The sequence below is a fragment of the Corvus brachyrhynchos genome, unplaced genomic scaffold (genome assembly GCF_000691975.1).
Source record: "Corvus brachyrhynchos isolate BGI_N302 unplaced genomic scaffold, ASM69197v1 scaffold146, whole genome shotgun sequence".
Classification (NCBI taxonomy): Eukaryota; Metazoa; Chordata; class Aves; order Passeriformes; family Corvidae; genus Corvus; species Corvus brachyrhynchos.
In genome coordinates, this window is record NW_008238960.1 from 303033 (window position 1) to 318151 (window position 15119).

General features: G+C 41.0%; 1 protein-coding gene across 6 annotated transcripts in view; it reads right to left on the reverse strand.

Moving 5' to 3' along the window:
• Positions 1-15119, reverse strand: part of PDE1C (phosphodiesterase 1C) — a 375734-nt gene that overhangs the window by 241522 nt on the left and 119093 nt on the right. The window contains exon 2 of one of the 6 annotated variants that reach the window (XM_017738622.1): positions 4471-4497. The exons of the other annotated variants lie outside the window; for them this stretch is intronic. Within the exon in view, the coding sequence (XP_017594111.1) occupies positions 4471-4497 (27 nt within the window). The remainder of the gene's footprint in view (positions 1-4470; positions 4498-15119) is intronic. 6 annotated transcript variants of the gene reach the window in all.

Consider the following 15119-nt stretch of genomic DNA (forward strand, 5'->3'; position numbering starts at 1 on the left):
AGAGCGTGTGGAGCAGCCGGTTGTGTAAACCGGTTCTGCGGGTAATGTAGAGTAGAGACTAGACAAGGTAGAGTTTTGTTAGTCTCTAAAAGGGAGGAAATGATGCCATGAAGATTTTTTTTGCCTTTTCTTTTATACCCCTGTTATACCTTTTTACAACTTCTGTATTCTTAGTGCTTTTTGCCTACATTCTTGGACTTGTTTGTTCAGTTAGAAGACTAAACATTTTAGAAGCTTCGTAGGGAGAGGTTAGTGTGCCCCAGACCCCAAGGTCCTCTCCAGAACACATTCTGTAAACTAAGCTAGAACCATCCAGGGGAAGGTTCCTTGGGGGAGGGGGTGGCTCATTCAAGCCTCTCATTGGGGAATTTTTGATAGTTATGATAATTAGCAAGACCTGTAATGTTATATCAGATCTTTTGGGGGTGTGCATTTCAATGCATTTGACCTGGATGTAGTGCACCTAAGGATCCTTAAAATAAATACCAAGGTAAAATCCCTTTTTTCCTTCTAACCATGTTTGACTCTTGATTTTAAGACTAGGAAAAGGCATCAACAAAAGCATTCAAGTCAAGTCAATTAACAGCATGATCAATGTAAGAGTCACTGTCTGTCATTTCCAATTACACTTTTAGGATGGCTCAGATTTTACCCCAGCTCTTTCTCATCACATTTTCTTACGTACCTCATTTATTTTCTTTCACGTACTTCATTTTCCTTCCCAACAGGTCTGCCTTCAGAGGAAGCTGTTTCTTTACACTCACTACAAGGTACAAAGGACAGCAGTGTTTCTCCTACACAGCTGCTGCCTGCTATCATGTAGGCATTCTTATGTGATAACACTCCCCAAACAGAAACAAAAGGAAGAAGATGTAAAAGCAAGCAATAGATAATTTCATTTCAGCTGTCAGACACCCTCAGAGCACAGTGATGTAGGAAGTACAAAGACTGTTTTGAAAAAGCATATCAAAGGCAAAAAGAAAACCTACAACAGATGAATGTGAGAAATGAAGGTGGAGGCATGAGCCAAGTCATCAGTTTATGCACATTGCTGGAATTACCAACTCAACAGGAGATGTTACTTAAAACCAGACTTTCAAGTGAACTGCTGTCCACCACTTCTTTTTGCTGGATGTTACAGTTTTGCATTAGGTGGCAGTACGTGCAATTTTCCATTTAGCATCATACTTAATCATTCAGCAGGTGGAAAATTCAAGGCAGAACCTTACTAGCCATCTAGGTTTCCTTAGGTGCTGCCAATGTATGGTTCCTAGGCATAAATAGCAGTCAGCCCATTGTGCTGCCCTCTGGGCCAGCAGTCAGCACCCATTGGGCAAGGTTATCAGGAGTAGTTGCTCAGCAATTGCCATGTGCCAGTCCCTGGAGTGGCCTCTTGGCCTCTGCAGAGCTCACAAAATTTCTTAAACGTGAGAAGGCCATGAAAGGCCATTTGCAAAATTGCTGCAAGAATGTACACCATCAGGCAGGCAGCTGACATGTGTAACAGTAAGAGAAAAAACCAGAAAGTTCAGAATCCCACAGGGCACAAAACTTAGTCCTGTAATGCTGTTTAAACAAACTGGCATATTGTATTTTTTGTATGTCATCGATACAAGAATGTATTGGACTTTTAGAAAATACTTACATCTCTCTTCTGAGACTTACAGAAAGTCTCCTGTAGAAAAGAGATGCTGAATACAAACCTTGCTAATGTCACAGTTATGCACACAGAAAAGATACCTAAACAAGACACAGTACTGTCATGGGTTAGCATAGCTACAGAAGTGATTTTCTTGCAAAGAGGTGCTTACAGTTTCCTCTATGACCTGACAGAACCTATCAACTGGCTAGATTGAATACTGACCATTTTTTAAGCCACTTAAAAGAAGCTTGACACGCCTCTGTGGCCCACATTTAAGAACGGACAAACCCTGGGAAAGCTCTCTCTTGCTTCCGGCCTTGGGACAGGTAACTGGGCAGGGGCTGTGCGGCCCAGCAGGGCTGGGCCAGGCCCTGCTCGGCCCGGGCCGGGCCGGGACACAGCCATCCTGGAGCCATGAGACCCTGTTCCACCCGCAGCCCCCACACAGCCCTGTTACGTGCAGATGGCGCGGCCTGGCTCCCCCCTCTCCCCTCCAGTGCGGCCGAAGATTCAGCTGAAGCTGCCTGGCAAAGATCATGTGATCAACAGCGATAAGCAAATTCCAGCTGTGGGGCCTGGGTGAGATTAACCCTTTTTAAATGCTGTAAGTTTTCTCCAGAACAGATGAAGCCTGCAGACATCAATTCTCTCCCGAGAAAACACCATAGAGATACCAAAGTTAGTAAAGAAGGAAGAGCTGAAACCCTGAGGGAGGAGAAAGAGGAGATGCTTAGAAGCTGAAATTCTGTTGTAAAGTTATGGTGGTGATAGACTATGATGTATCAGAGTACCCATTGTAATTTCATGAAAGCATGGGGGGTTGGAGCGTTCAAACTGTACTTGTGAGCAAAAGTACCTATGCTGAAACAAGCAAATGATTGTAATTGTGAGCAAGAGTTCCTGTGCTGAAATAAGCAAATGATTGTAATTGTGAGCAAGAGTTCCTGTGCTGAAATAAGCAAATGATTGTAATTGTGAGCAAGAGTTCCTGTGCTGAAATAAGCAAATGATTGTAATTGTGAGCAAGAGTTCCTGTGCTGAAATAAGCAAATGATTGTAATTGTGAGCAAAAGTACCTGTGCTGAAATAAGCAAATGCTGAAGCAGCTGTAATTTGATGAGAAGTTTGAAAAGGGAGAGATGGAAGTGATGAGGACTCTTGCTCCAAATCGGAAGGAGAAGACCTCTGTTCCTAGAGATGCTCCCAGGGAAGGGGGAGGGCCTCTATTCCTAGAGATGAAGATGCTCCCAGAGAGAGCCTTTGTTTCTGAACAGCTCAACCTTAAAATGGTACCCCAGTAGCTCAAGATTGGACCCTCGAAAGCAGTTGTGGGGAAAGCTGTAAGTTGGGGGAAGGGACTCTCACATGCAAGCAGAGAACCAACCCGGGCAGCTGTCTTGTTCTGATACTGAAGCCATGAGAGAACTTCTTGTGGAGATGTCTCCATAGCATGAGCAAGAGAGACTCCTCTCCCTAGGTGAACTGAAACTGACTGAAAATCTCAAGGGTTGTCCTTTTACATTGTCAGTGGGAGGAGAGAAAGGTGGGGGGAGGAGAAGTGTTCTGATTTTTTTTCCTCTTCCTTTTAGTTCTGTTAATAAACTTCTTTATATTCTTTTAAGTTTTGTGCCTGCTTCGCTTTCTCCTAATTCTTATCTCACAGAAAGTAAATAAGTAAGTAATGAGTATTTTGGACCAAACCACTACACCCTAATTGGTGTTTCTGCCCGGTTTACGAACTGAACCCACTACAGTACTCAATGCAATGCATTGACAATGCAAGCAGTCCAAGGGACTCACAAATACACACAAACACAGTGCAACCATTCATGCTGGAAACAATCTTCTTGCAGCAGCTGAAGACCTGAGGCCAGAGAAATGTTCATAATTAATTAAAAATCATGGCAGCAGCAAGGGAAGTGGGGAGAAAAGTACAGCTGCAAACAAACCTACAATGTCAGCCCCACATTTAGAAAAAAAACCTGGGAGCATATTTACCTTCTACTTGTTCTTGTGTCTCACATTATCCAATGCCATTTCACACAGATCAGCACAGAAATCTCCAAATCAGTATTTTTCACTAAACTCTCATAGCTTAAACCCACCCTGTCTGTGACTCAAGCCACCACACTTCAGTTTCTTGTGGCTGTGACACACAAGCACACACATAATCTGTCCTGTCATTGCTGCATTAGAGCCATAATCTTCAGCAAAGGGTGATAGCAAACAGGAATGGTGCCTATGATGCCTTAGCCAATCAAATCATCACATTGGCTTATCTGCCAGCATGCTCAAGGGTTCCAAAGCAAGAAAATTAATCTGTCAAAGACCTCCATTGAGCCTGCCTCCTGCAAGGAAGAAGTAAGATAACTACATCTGGAGGCTGTAATATGGACTCTTAATCAACAGAATTCACATCTTCCTTCAGTCTACTGCAATGGCACAGATTATTAGTAACTCTACAAGCCCACAATTCATTTTGTTATTACAGTATAAGCAAGCAATACAAGTTAGAACCAGCAGATCATGCAGAAGAAACAGTGTGATGTTTATTAGGATTTCACCTTCAATGAAAAATACTTCTGTCCTTACTCAGAAAGAACTACCACTAACATCATAGGGGAGGACTACCATTAGCAGCAAAGGAGATTGGGAGCCGCAGCAGATGGTCCTTCAAAGGGGGAAACAATCAGTAGAACAGCATTTCCCTGGGAAAAAAAGAAAAAAAACTACCAACCTGGTAACAGGAAAATCCACTTTCAAACCCCCTAACAAAAAGAGAGAGATGACTCACAAATACCTTCCAGTCCTGCGCGATTTACTCTTACCTCTGTGATGTTTTCTTATATTTTCTCCTGCAGGAAAAGAACAAAATACAACTGAGATGAGAAGGCTTCACAGGCGAGGAGGAAAAAAGGAGAGGATCAGAAATCAGGAGCAATTCAGTGAAGTCACTTCTGTCATAAGATTGTCCCAAACTTGATGTAGCCTTTCCCTTCTACTAACCTCAGTGGTGGTTGCCACTAAATTCAGGAGAAAAAATCGTGTTTGTTTCTATGCACGTACTGCCCTTTCTTGTGAGAAAGGGTTGCTGCAACTAGAAAAAAAAAAAAATTTATTCTAAATGAATAAGTGTCAGAAAACTACCTGTACTTACTAGTTGCAATTTTCATGTCTCTGATCCAACAGATCAGTAAGATAAGATCTGTGAAGATCCCACTCACATGGAGTGATGAAATGCGTCCAACCATATTGTCTGTGGTCACTCAGTAGAAAACCCCAGTGGTTTTAGAACAGTCTCTCTCTAAAAAGAAACTCTAGATCCTAGCAAGTTCTCTACTCCAACAAATTCCACATACCACACCACAGAGCTTCACTTAGTTGCACCTGTCTTGAGACCTTACAAACCTTACCCCAGGACTAGGAATGGTGAGTCAAGATTATGAAGAGTTAAACTTTAGCTAGAAGTTAGAAGCAACTTGTACTGATTGAACCAAAAGATAAGTTAACGGAAAGTTAAAAATTTAGTTAAGAAGTATAGTGCTATTCACTGTTATGTACCTATCTGAAACTTGGCTTATAGTAAATAAACTGTCATAAGGACAAAAAAAGCTAATAGAATGATAACTAGCACCTAGATTGCATAATTAAATACAGGCAGGGGGTATGGACCGTCTCCAGAAGGCTTGCCAAGGCTTGCCCACAATAAAAGGTAGAAAGTTCATGGTAATGAAAAAATCCCTGACTTCATCTTTCAAGACCACTGACTCAAATCAAGACCACCGACCCAAATCAAGAAAAAAACTGTGCATGCACAAAGGACTAGTAACCTCATTTTAATAGAAAGCAGAAATGGAAGGTGCTAAAATATGTATATAATTAATATGTAACACTTTGTAAAATAAATAAAAGGCAAATAACCGTGTAAGCGGCTGGCACGTCTCTAGGAGGCAACTCCCGTGCCACCCGCTGGCATAATAAACATACCACTTTCTAACTTGAATTAGTTAAAAAGTTTTTGTCTGTAAATACCGGGTTTTTTAACAATTCAATGGCAAGGGTAGATAAGCATACAGGACCTCTTCTCCACCCCAATACTTACACCACATTAGTTACAGCAAAGGCTGTAAACCTCTTACTCTTCTTACCATGGTGCATTTTGTCTTCAACAGCAGGCAATGACACAGGCTGCCAATGCACAGAGTAAGGCAATACACAAAAAGGCAATACATGCCTTTCTGCATAGCTATCTATGTGGCTATACAGTTACCTGCAGGGGTGTATCAGCATTGTATGTTGTTTGTGAGCTGCTGTTTCTGCAGCTGTTTCCAAAGGCTTTGCACAGAGGCTGGCAAAACAGGGCATTGATTTACTTTAACTCAGCTCTGCTTTTATGTTTTAAAGTAAAATTAATGATCTTTAAACTTCACAAGCCGTGACTGAAACAAGTTTCAATGTGGACTGTGATGAGGTATGCCCTGTTACTTAGCAATACACTAAGAAACATTCCCAACATTTTCAATGTGTAGGTAATAGTGTTAAAATAGGTGTACAGCTATTAGCATCAAGTTTGCTTTTCCTTCTCTGATACTACTGTACATGGAAAATTGTGGCTAGGGTGGGCCTAGAAAACCCAAACAAGGAATAATTTTCCTTATAAATAAGAAACACGGCATAAAGGAATGTAGTGCCATTTTCTAGTTAAAAAGAGCCATGAATAATGTCCCCTGACTGTAAAATGTTTCATCCAACAAATATCTTTACAAATTGTACTCGTGGTTGTACCCACTTCTATATTCTGACCATGTTGGAATCATAAAAATACTAAATAGCTGTAAATGAAAAAATATTTCATTTACAATTTACTGTGTGAAGAATTACTTATTTAAACTTGAAATGATGCAAAGGAATAAAAGAGCAAATATTCATAGCATTATGAAGTTTATAGCTTACTGACATTAAGAATGTTGACACATAAAAGCAGAAACAACTGGACAAATCTTACTCTATGAAAATCTTTCATTTTCATTTCAGAAGGGTGAAAAGTAGAACTTTTGTTTTGAAGACTGTGCATTAGGAAGTTTATATTCTGACAAATACAGAACTTCATTATGTTTTCTGGCAAAAAAACCTGCTGAAAATACCCTACCTGACTGGCCATTCCGATCCACACTAATTAAAAGACTATATTCCCAAGAAATCCAAATTTGTTTAAGTTTTCAAATGAAATTATTTGCAAGTTAATTCTTTCCACTGAGAGGCTCTTATGGTTTATTCCAACACTGCCAGAACTATTTTTGCCTTCATTGGGTAGTGACTTTCATGTAATATTATAAAATGTTTCTCTTTCAGCCATTTGAGCAAAGATACAATTCATTAACTCCAGTCTTAGGGTGTTCTTTACATTTGATTAATAACATGACTTTTCTGATGAGTTACACCTTTAATGTTCCTTTCATTCAAGAATATTTTTAATACATTAGAAAGCTGTACTATCACTGATGACAGTACTAGGTAAAAAAGAATTTGCCTAAGTCATAGAAATTTTAAAAAACATATATACAGTTTTTTATTGTTGTTGGTTCCACACCTGCAGTCCAGTCAGTTAAGGTTTACATGTACCAAGTTAGTGACTGCATTTCCAAGCACTGAATTTGCATTTTACACTTGAAGACAATATAACTAGAGGAATCCTTGTTTATAGATTCAATATCACTACTGTATGCACATACTTTAAAAGGAACACCATTAGCAAATTCTGATATCCAGGAAAAAAGTTCTGTATGCTTGAACTTTCAGCATTTCAAAAACAAGGTCTAACACTGCTACTCACCAACATTACAAAATGATGGTGTTGATAACATATAACTGTTTGTAAATATAGTATTCAGTTTGCTTTTGGAAACACAGTGTCAACATCTATCTTACTTATGGTTACAAACCACCACTTAGACATGACTACTATTAAATGAGACCATTGGAAACAAAGGAATTAGAAAGTACTTCTTTAACACCGCAGCCATCATCAGAGACTGGCTTAAATCAGCAACCATGTGTGCATTAACAAGAGGAAACTAGAGGGGGATGGATTTAGGTTTGCTTGGGTTTGTGGGGTTTTTGTTTGTATTTTTTGGGGTTATTTTGTTATTTTTGAGGGGTTTTGTATTAAAAAAAAATATGTGGGACAAGATATCTTGATTTATGTCCCCAGGATGAACCTATGAAGAGAGGAACTAGCTACAAAATTGCTTTTAGCAGATGCTCTAGGATAAACCTGGAAACAAGCACCCTTCCAGTCAAGCTCAAGGGACTTCTGATTTTTTGAAGAAACCCAAGCTATACCTCCTTCCCAGGAGAGAAAGAATGAGAGATTTAAAGGAGGTAATGTTACAGCTTCCCACATCTGTGGGCTATCCTGTGCTCATGCCTGAAAAGAGGTTTGTTGGTATTACCAAATCTGTGTAAGTTTCTTTTCTCACTGCACACATCATGCTCGGACTGCCACATCCACTCAGTTCCTGCTACCTGCTGTGGAATGTATTATTCAGAGGTTTGTATTTAGCTTACACTAAAAATAATTAATTAGAACAAAGTAGATTTCTTTTCATGCTGAAGAGAATTAGCAGGTGATTCACACTAGGTAGGCCCTATACAACCAGTGTAAACTAAAAATAACTTCACTGAACTTAATGCAGTTAACACGTGCACAAGTATAATACGAAGTAAGTGAATCCTAGTACAAGATAGCTGCTAGAGCCTAATTTAAAAAAAAAAAAAAACCAAACAGTAAGACATTTAAAAATAGATATTTTGTAATTGAAGTGGTGGGTAAGATGAAATTTTTTAACTCAAAAACCATAAAGTTAACAAGAATGTTGAGCCAACTATTTCAGTATCTCCTCTTCTGAGGATGAATCCTTCTTGTAGCCAGAGAAATAAGACAGTATACTGGCCCAAAATAAAATTAGGACAGATTTTTGGAGGTAATTAATCATCAAGAAGATGTAGCTAACTACAGCTGTATGGCCACTCAATTCCCATTGAAATAAATAGACATATAAAATTTTTCTTTGTGCTTTGATGCCCTTCAACTTCTTCAAGGTTGTCTGTTCTCAGGGTTATGTTTCTACTTTTGCCATTTAATTCCAGTGCACCCTCAGCCAAATTGCTTTTTCCTGTACTTTCTCTTCAGAACTTTCCCATTTGTTAGCTCTTCAGGGTTGTGGTTTTAGCTATACAGGGTTTTGCACAACAATTCATGACTTGAGCCCAAGTAACAATACATTTGAGTTTTTGCAAAAAAGCTCCTGGCCTTCCTCTGCACTTAGGAACCTGGAAATGAAGAGAATACAATAGGAACACACAAAATCTGTGCCTGCATTTGGTAGTAATGTTCTCAGACCTTAGTCTTCTGAGAGAGTTGAGTGAGTTAATACAACTGAGTAGGTACAGAGAAGTGAGGACAGAAGGGTTGGGGCAATTTAGTAACTCTATCAGCTGACCTGGTTTTGCCCCATAATCATACAACTCATAATATCAACTACCTATGTGAATTGCTATTTCACTCCTACACAGCCTCTGAAAAATTACCTAAACACTTAATATTTTTTTTACTCATAATAGTGGTTTGGTTAATATGGTGTTATTCCACATTCATTTCACAGGGTTTGGTCTTAATGGCATCTTTTCAAAAGATGGATAAAACTGTGGGTGCTGCAGAAGTAATAGGAGGATCTTTGCCTAGTTTCATCCTTGAAAATCTATACTAAAATTTGAAAGTTAATGAGAATCTCATGCTCTGCTCACACTCTGCTAGAGATTGGGGGCTATATCTGCCCTTGGCAAAATCTCTGCAGGCTTCTATGTTCAGTGCAGTGATCAGAGGTAGGCCACCAGCTGGTGGATGTGTGATTGATGGCCTAAGGTACCCACATTAGAATGCAGATGACCCTTTTCAATAACTTGATACTTCCCAGCTCAGGAATGACAAGTGCCAGAAGAATGTCCTTAGCCTGCTGAGATGGTGGAATAGCTCAATTTTAAGGCTGAAGCTCACAATCAGCCCTCAGAGTGGCTTCATCTAATGTGTTTTGTTTTGCTTGGCCATTGCAACGGGTTCAAAGTGTACACAGAGTTGGTCAAAGCAGTTTAACAAGCCAGGTAGATCTTCTGAAGTCCCTAAAACTCAGTGGCCTGTGCTCTCTTTGTACCAACAGCTGAGAGTGTGTAAGCCTAGATCTAGCACAACATGTATTTTCAGGCTGGATCTGTGCTTCTTAGTGAAAAAGAGGGCAACAACTTTTTAGGGGACCAAGAGACTAGCAAAAAATGAATCTGCTGCAGTGGTTTAAAAAGTTATTGCCGGCAGCTGCCTTGTATGCGATGCCCTGCCAACAGGTCTGCACCCTCACAGCCCGGCTGGCAGACACGAGGACGCCTCTGGGCATCAGTTGCTTCAGTGCAAAGTTCAACCTTTTGGCTTCAACTGCCAACAATGGTGACTTTTAGCAAAGATGCCAGGTTTTGTACTGCCGAATCTGAGGTATACTCCTTAGTGCTCACTCTGCAGTGGAACCAGAGAGGAAAAACAACCAGTACATTAACTTCTTCAGCTGATGCAGCAAGCTTCATCAGAGCTTGCCTGCCATACCCTTAGTGTTGTCACTGACACCGATTAGAGAAAAGGGAGTGTTCCTCCTGCCTGAAAAGGATCATTTTGCAAAAGCTACTTCTTCAGAGGAACCACAATTGTTTAGGAAAACATTTATGTCTCAGTTTTGGAGACAAAACTTCAGGAGGAAATGCTCCGGAATGAGTGTCTCCTCCGAAGGGAAAAGGGCCTCCCATTTTCCTCCACCAATAAGACAAGTGGGTCACAGCTAGTGAAAGTGGAAAAAACAAACTGTTTATTAGCACACAAACAAAACAGGGTAGAACGGGGCGACCGGCGAGGAGGGAAGGGAGGCATTGAGGCAAGGAGAAGGAAAGGGGGAAAAAGCACAAGAAAAACCAACAGAACCTTTCTCCGGAACACAAAAGAAACCCAAAAAGCAGCACAGCGCTCCCGGCGCACTCCCTCCCGAGCCCTGCCAAGCCCCACAGCCCCCCGAGCCGTTGGGCTGAGCCATTGAACAGACCCGCACCCCGCGTCCCACGGCCCCACCCCCCGGGTCCATCTTAAAGGCACGGCATCTTTGGGCATTGAGCAGACAGTTAAGGAATAAAGCGGCTTCACAACATCACCCCAGGACAAGTTGCCACAAGCGAATACTTGAAATTAGTTGTTCATAGGCTCAAGGAGAAAGAAGGACTTTTCCTCCTATATTTAAAAAGCTTTATAATTAGCATGTGTAAGATATGAGGGGGGAGCTTAGTCATCTGTTAACAAAAGCACACAATAATGTCCTTTAATATTGGAGCCCTACTACATCCATAGCTCACACAAGCTAGGGCTATTAATCTCTGCTTCCCTGCAGGGCTCCTATGACGAGCTCATTTGGAAACAGAGAAAAAAGCCACCTTACTGGAGTGAAATATCCATCTCATAACATGCACATTCTCTCAGGTTCTTTTCCTTTCTTTCCTGTCAGAGCTGGGCTTCTGATACTAAAACTGGTTTTAACACTACTGAAATCCTATTTTGTACTTTAGCAAACAAATAGTGATGTAAACAATGAAATCTGGCAAAAGTGAAAAATGTCTGTCTACAAGTCAAATCTGGAAGATTTTTTCTGCTCCTTTTTTACCCACTGGTATGATTTTTCTGACTGATATCCCTCCACTACCTTTTTCTGTAAGAGCCAACCACAATCCATATTTACTGCTTTTGTCCCCAAGCCCTTCCAACTCATGGGTCAAGATATCCCATGATTTTCTCTTGGTGACCATGTCTAGACAGAAGGATTTAAGAGCATTTCCCAGCTTGCAAGCTCAGGTGCCATCTCTGGTCATATTGCAGGGGTGTAACAGTTTGTACTGGGGGTAGGCACCATCCCTCTGTGCATCACTCCAAAGGAGATGTGGCTGTAGGCTCAGATCGAGTTGACTGACAGGATCACTTATATTGAAAATCTTCTCTCCCAGCAGCTCAATATTCTCAATCACGTAGTGATGATTATTACCAAATAATCATAATCACCACAGGATTAGTGATGCATTTATGTTACATTACCAAAGTCTATATTAATAACCAAATATAAATCAACTCACAAAACCCCAATCTCACAGCACAGTCTACAGCATCTGCCAAAGCACAAGATCCCATGGGAGCCCTGACCAGAACTCAGAAATATGCTGAGATGACTAGACTATACTGATGGTATAATGCCATCAGTTCCTGACGGGTTTTTAATTCTTTAATTTAAACAGAATGACCCCCTTTCTTGCTTTACTCACATTCCAGTCAATAATAACCAAAAAAAAGTAACTTGTTTTTTCTTTCACGTGGGCTTTTTACCAGAATACCGTGCTAAGTTAAAAACAATACAATCTCAGAGACTATTTACAGCAGAGGAGAAGAAATAGTAAGAAGTGGGTGAGGAAAGAAGGCAAGATTTCAGCTGATACTTGAAGTTTGATGGAGGGTTTATGTGGAATTTTTAACAAACAAGGGAAATCATTTTAAATTGGGCCCTGAACTACATGGGGACATCCTGAAATCATGACAGGATGAGGCAGTCACTTGTGTCATTTGAAGCAGATTAGAAAAGCCTGTGTGCTCTGAAGTATGGGTATGCATGGTGGAGGTACACAAAGAAAAGAAGCATTCACAACCTGAAACTGGTAGAATAATTTCAGTAGAAATGGAAACAAGACAGTTGAGAAACACAACAGGTCACAATTAGTAAACAATGTATTTAAATAATTCAAAGCCAGAAAATATACTCCGATTTTGACCAAGAAAAATACTATTTTAATAAACTTTAGTTCATCTGGCTGACCATTGGATTTCACCAGTCTTAACTACTGAGTTTTCTTAAGAACAACAAAAAAGAAACTTACAGCTGCATCTCCAAAAATTATTTCAGTCATTAGGACACGATCAATTGACATCTCTTGTGATTCCTCTGCTTAGCTGTGACCTTTTGCCATTGTAGGGCTCTTACCTGTGGCATAGAAACCAGTTTCCTACTTGCTCATTTCATGTCTAATACATGTACTGAGTAGATGTTAATCTGTGGAGATGCAGCTAGAAAGCAGAAGTGAGAGCACTGCTAAACTCATGTCAGAAGTAGACACGCTAACGCTGCTAGGCTGCAAACCGTGGCAGGCAGTAAGGCCTATAATGAAACAGTCAGCATAAAAGGCATGCTTGGTATGTACCTGTGATAGTTAGTGCTAGCTTCTAGTTTTGCAATGTTATTAAGAAACATAGATATGGTTGTTATAGTGATTGCTGCTTATGTAACTGCTTATATAACTGAAAGGTATAAAACCTCAACCCTGTATCAATAAAATCGGCTTATTGCATCCAAGCAATCTGCCCCGTCTCTTTCATCGCCGACTGTCTTGCGACCGTATCGCGACATTAATCATAGCTGGAAAGGCAAAGAATTAAATTTTTCTTACAAAATAGCCTCTGTGATCACAGTCAGTAAGGAATTTCTTCTGCAGTACAAGCTCAAGATAGCTGAAATCCCTTTTTTACCCATTTAGTACAGAGAGAACCTAGAGGTATTACAAATAGGTGTTATGGATATGATCTGAGTGGACTGAGGTTAACAATGTTATTATACTATATGCTCTCTTGAGAGCTGATGACCTTTAATTGCACTCAAGTCCAAATTCCTTCATTTTTCACACAGAGTGCTGGACACCAATTCCCTAGTAAAGCAGGATTCAAGAATGGAGATGGGGAAAGAAGAAGGGGGAAAGGAGACTGGTAAGAAGGGAGTTGCTGTTGAGATCTGATCCTGCAGATAATAAGGATACAACTGACTTGAACTATTTGGCACTACAAACTCAACCCATGGACTGATCTTATCTCCCAAGGCTAGTGTAAAAGCAACCCCCTACTGACCTTGGGCAGGACCATATACAATTATAATATTTTTATTGAAGCGGTAGTGTGAGAGCTGTATTAGTTAAAGGTACTTTATTTTCTGCTGACATAAAAATGATTTATAATCAACTGACATAATTTTGTTTAGCTTCATTTCAACAAAGGACAGTCATGGCTTGCTGAAACTTTAATAAATACCACCAGCTATCAGAAGAAGAAACTTAACTTCAGTGTATTTTGCCATGGCACAGTATGTGTATGTTGGGGCTTTAGGAGCTCTCTGTTGCAGTGGGGATACTGCAACATGCATATATCAAACCAGGAGTCCCGTGGAAAGGAAATATATATGGACAGACAGATTCTTGCTAGCTGTTTCAGAGATGTTTATTTCTCCAGCCGCATGGCCGGAGCTCTGCTCAGGAACTGTTCCAGTCACGGGCCCAAGGGTCCTTCTGCCCGCGCAGGGAACACAAACCAACCAATGGGAACGAGGCTGAGCAGGGGCAGGGAAACCCCGTGTCTGTGCCCTCAGGGCCCCTCTGCCAGGGCTACACGGCGGGGGAGGGACCCCAACACCTCACCCGTTTTATTTTAATAAAAGGAGAATGAAAACAACTGGATAAACATAACAAGAACAGTTTTAAGACAAAACAAGCCACCCTCCTGAGTCTTTAAATGTCCAAACAGATTCTGTGGAACATCTTAGGGCTGACAGAAAGGAGACAGAAATCTCTGAGCATGCTTTGTGGGGAAACTGAGGCAGGAGAGGGTTTAACTTCTTCCCTCCCCCTTTTCATCCCCCACTCGGCATTGGAAAGGGATTTTTGGGGAAACAATTGGCAAAAGCATGGTTTTGTGAGGGAAACCATGGATGAAAAAACGGATTGGGAATACACTGGGGGTAATAGGACATAGGGTAAAAGGGAAAGGTGGGATTAGGAAAGGGAGACTGTAGGGGGGACTTACAATGGAGATATTGTCTAACATGACTACGATTTTTTGCATATATACTGCCTTTTACAGGAACACCATCAGGCCCAGTGACCTGCGACGCTTGTAACCCTTTTCTACCTCGTATAATTTTGAATTCCACGACTTCTCCATCTCCCAAGCTTGGGATGCATTTTTCAGGGTTATTCTTTTTAATAGCAGTTCTATGCACGAATATGTCTTGCTGGTTGTCACACCTTGTTATAAAACCATAATTTTGCTTAACATTATACCATTTTACTATCCCTAAGATCTTAGTTACTATGATCTTTTCCTTTTTCCGAGTGGCTGCTGTTTTCTGTCTCGCTGCGTCTGTGCTCTCTCCTTTGGTCGCTCCCGTGTTGGAATTGTCGGGGCTTCTCATGCCTGCGCGCCCTTCCCGGGGTCGCGTTCGGGGCTGCGCGGGCCAGGCCGGGCCGGGCCGCGCCGCTCAGTTCTCCGTGCGTCGCCTCCTCTGCTCTCCGCTTTGCTGCCGATGCCAGGCGC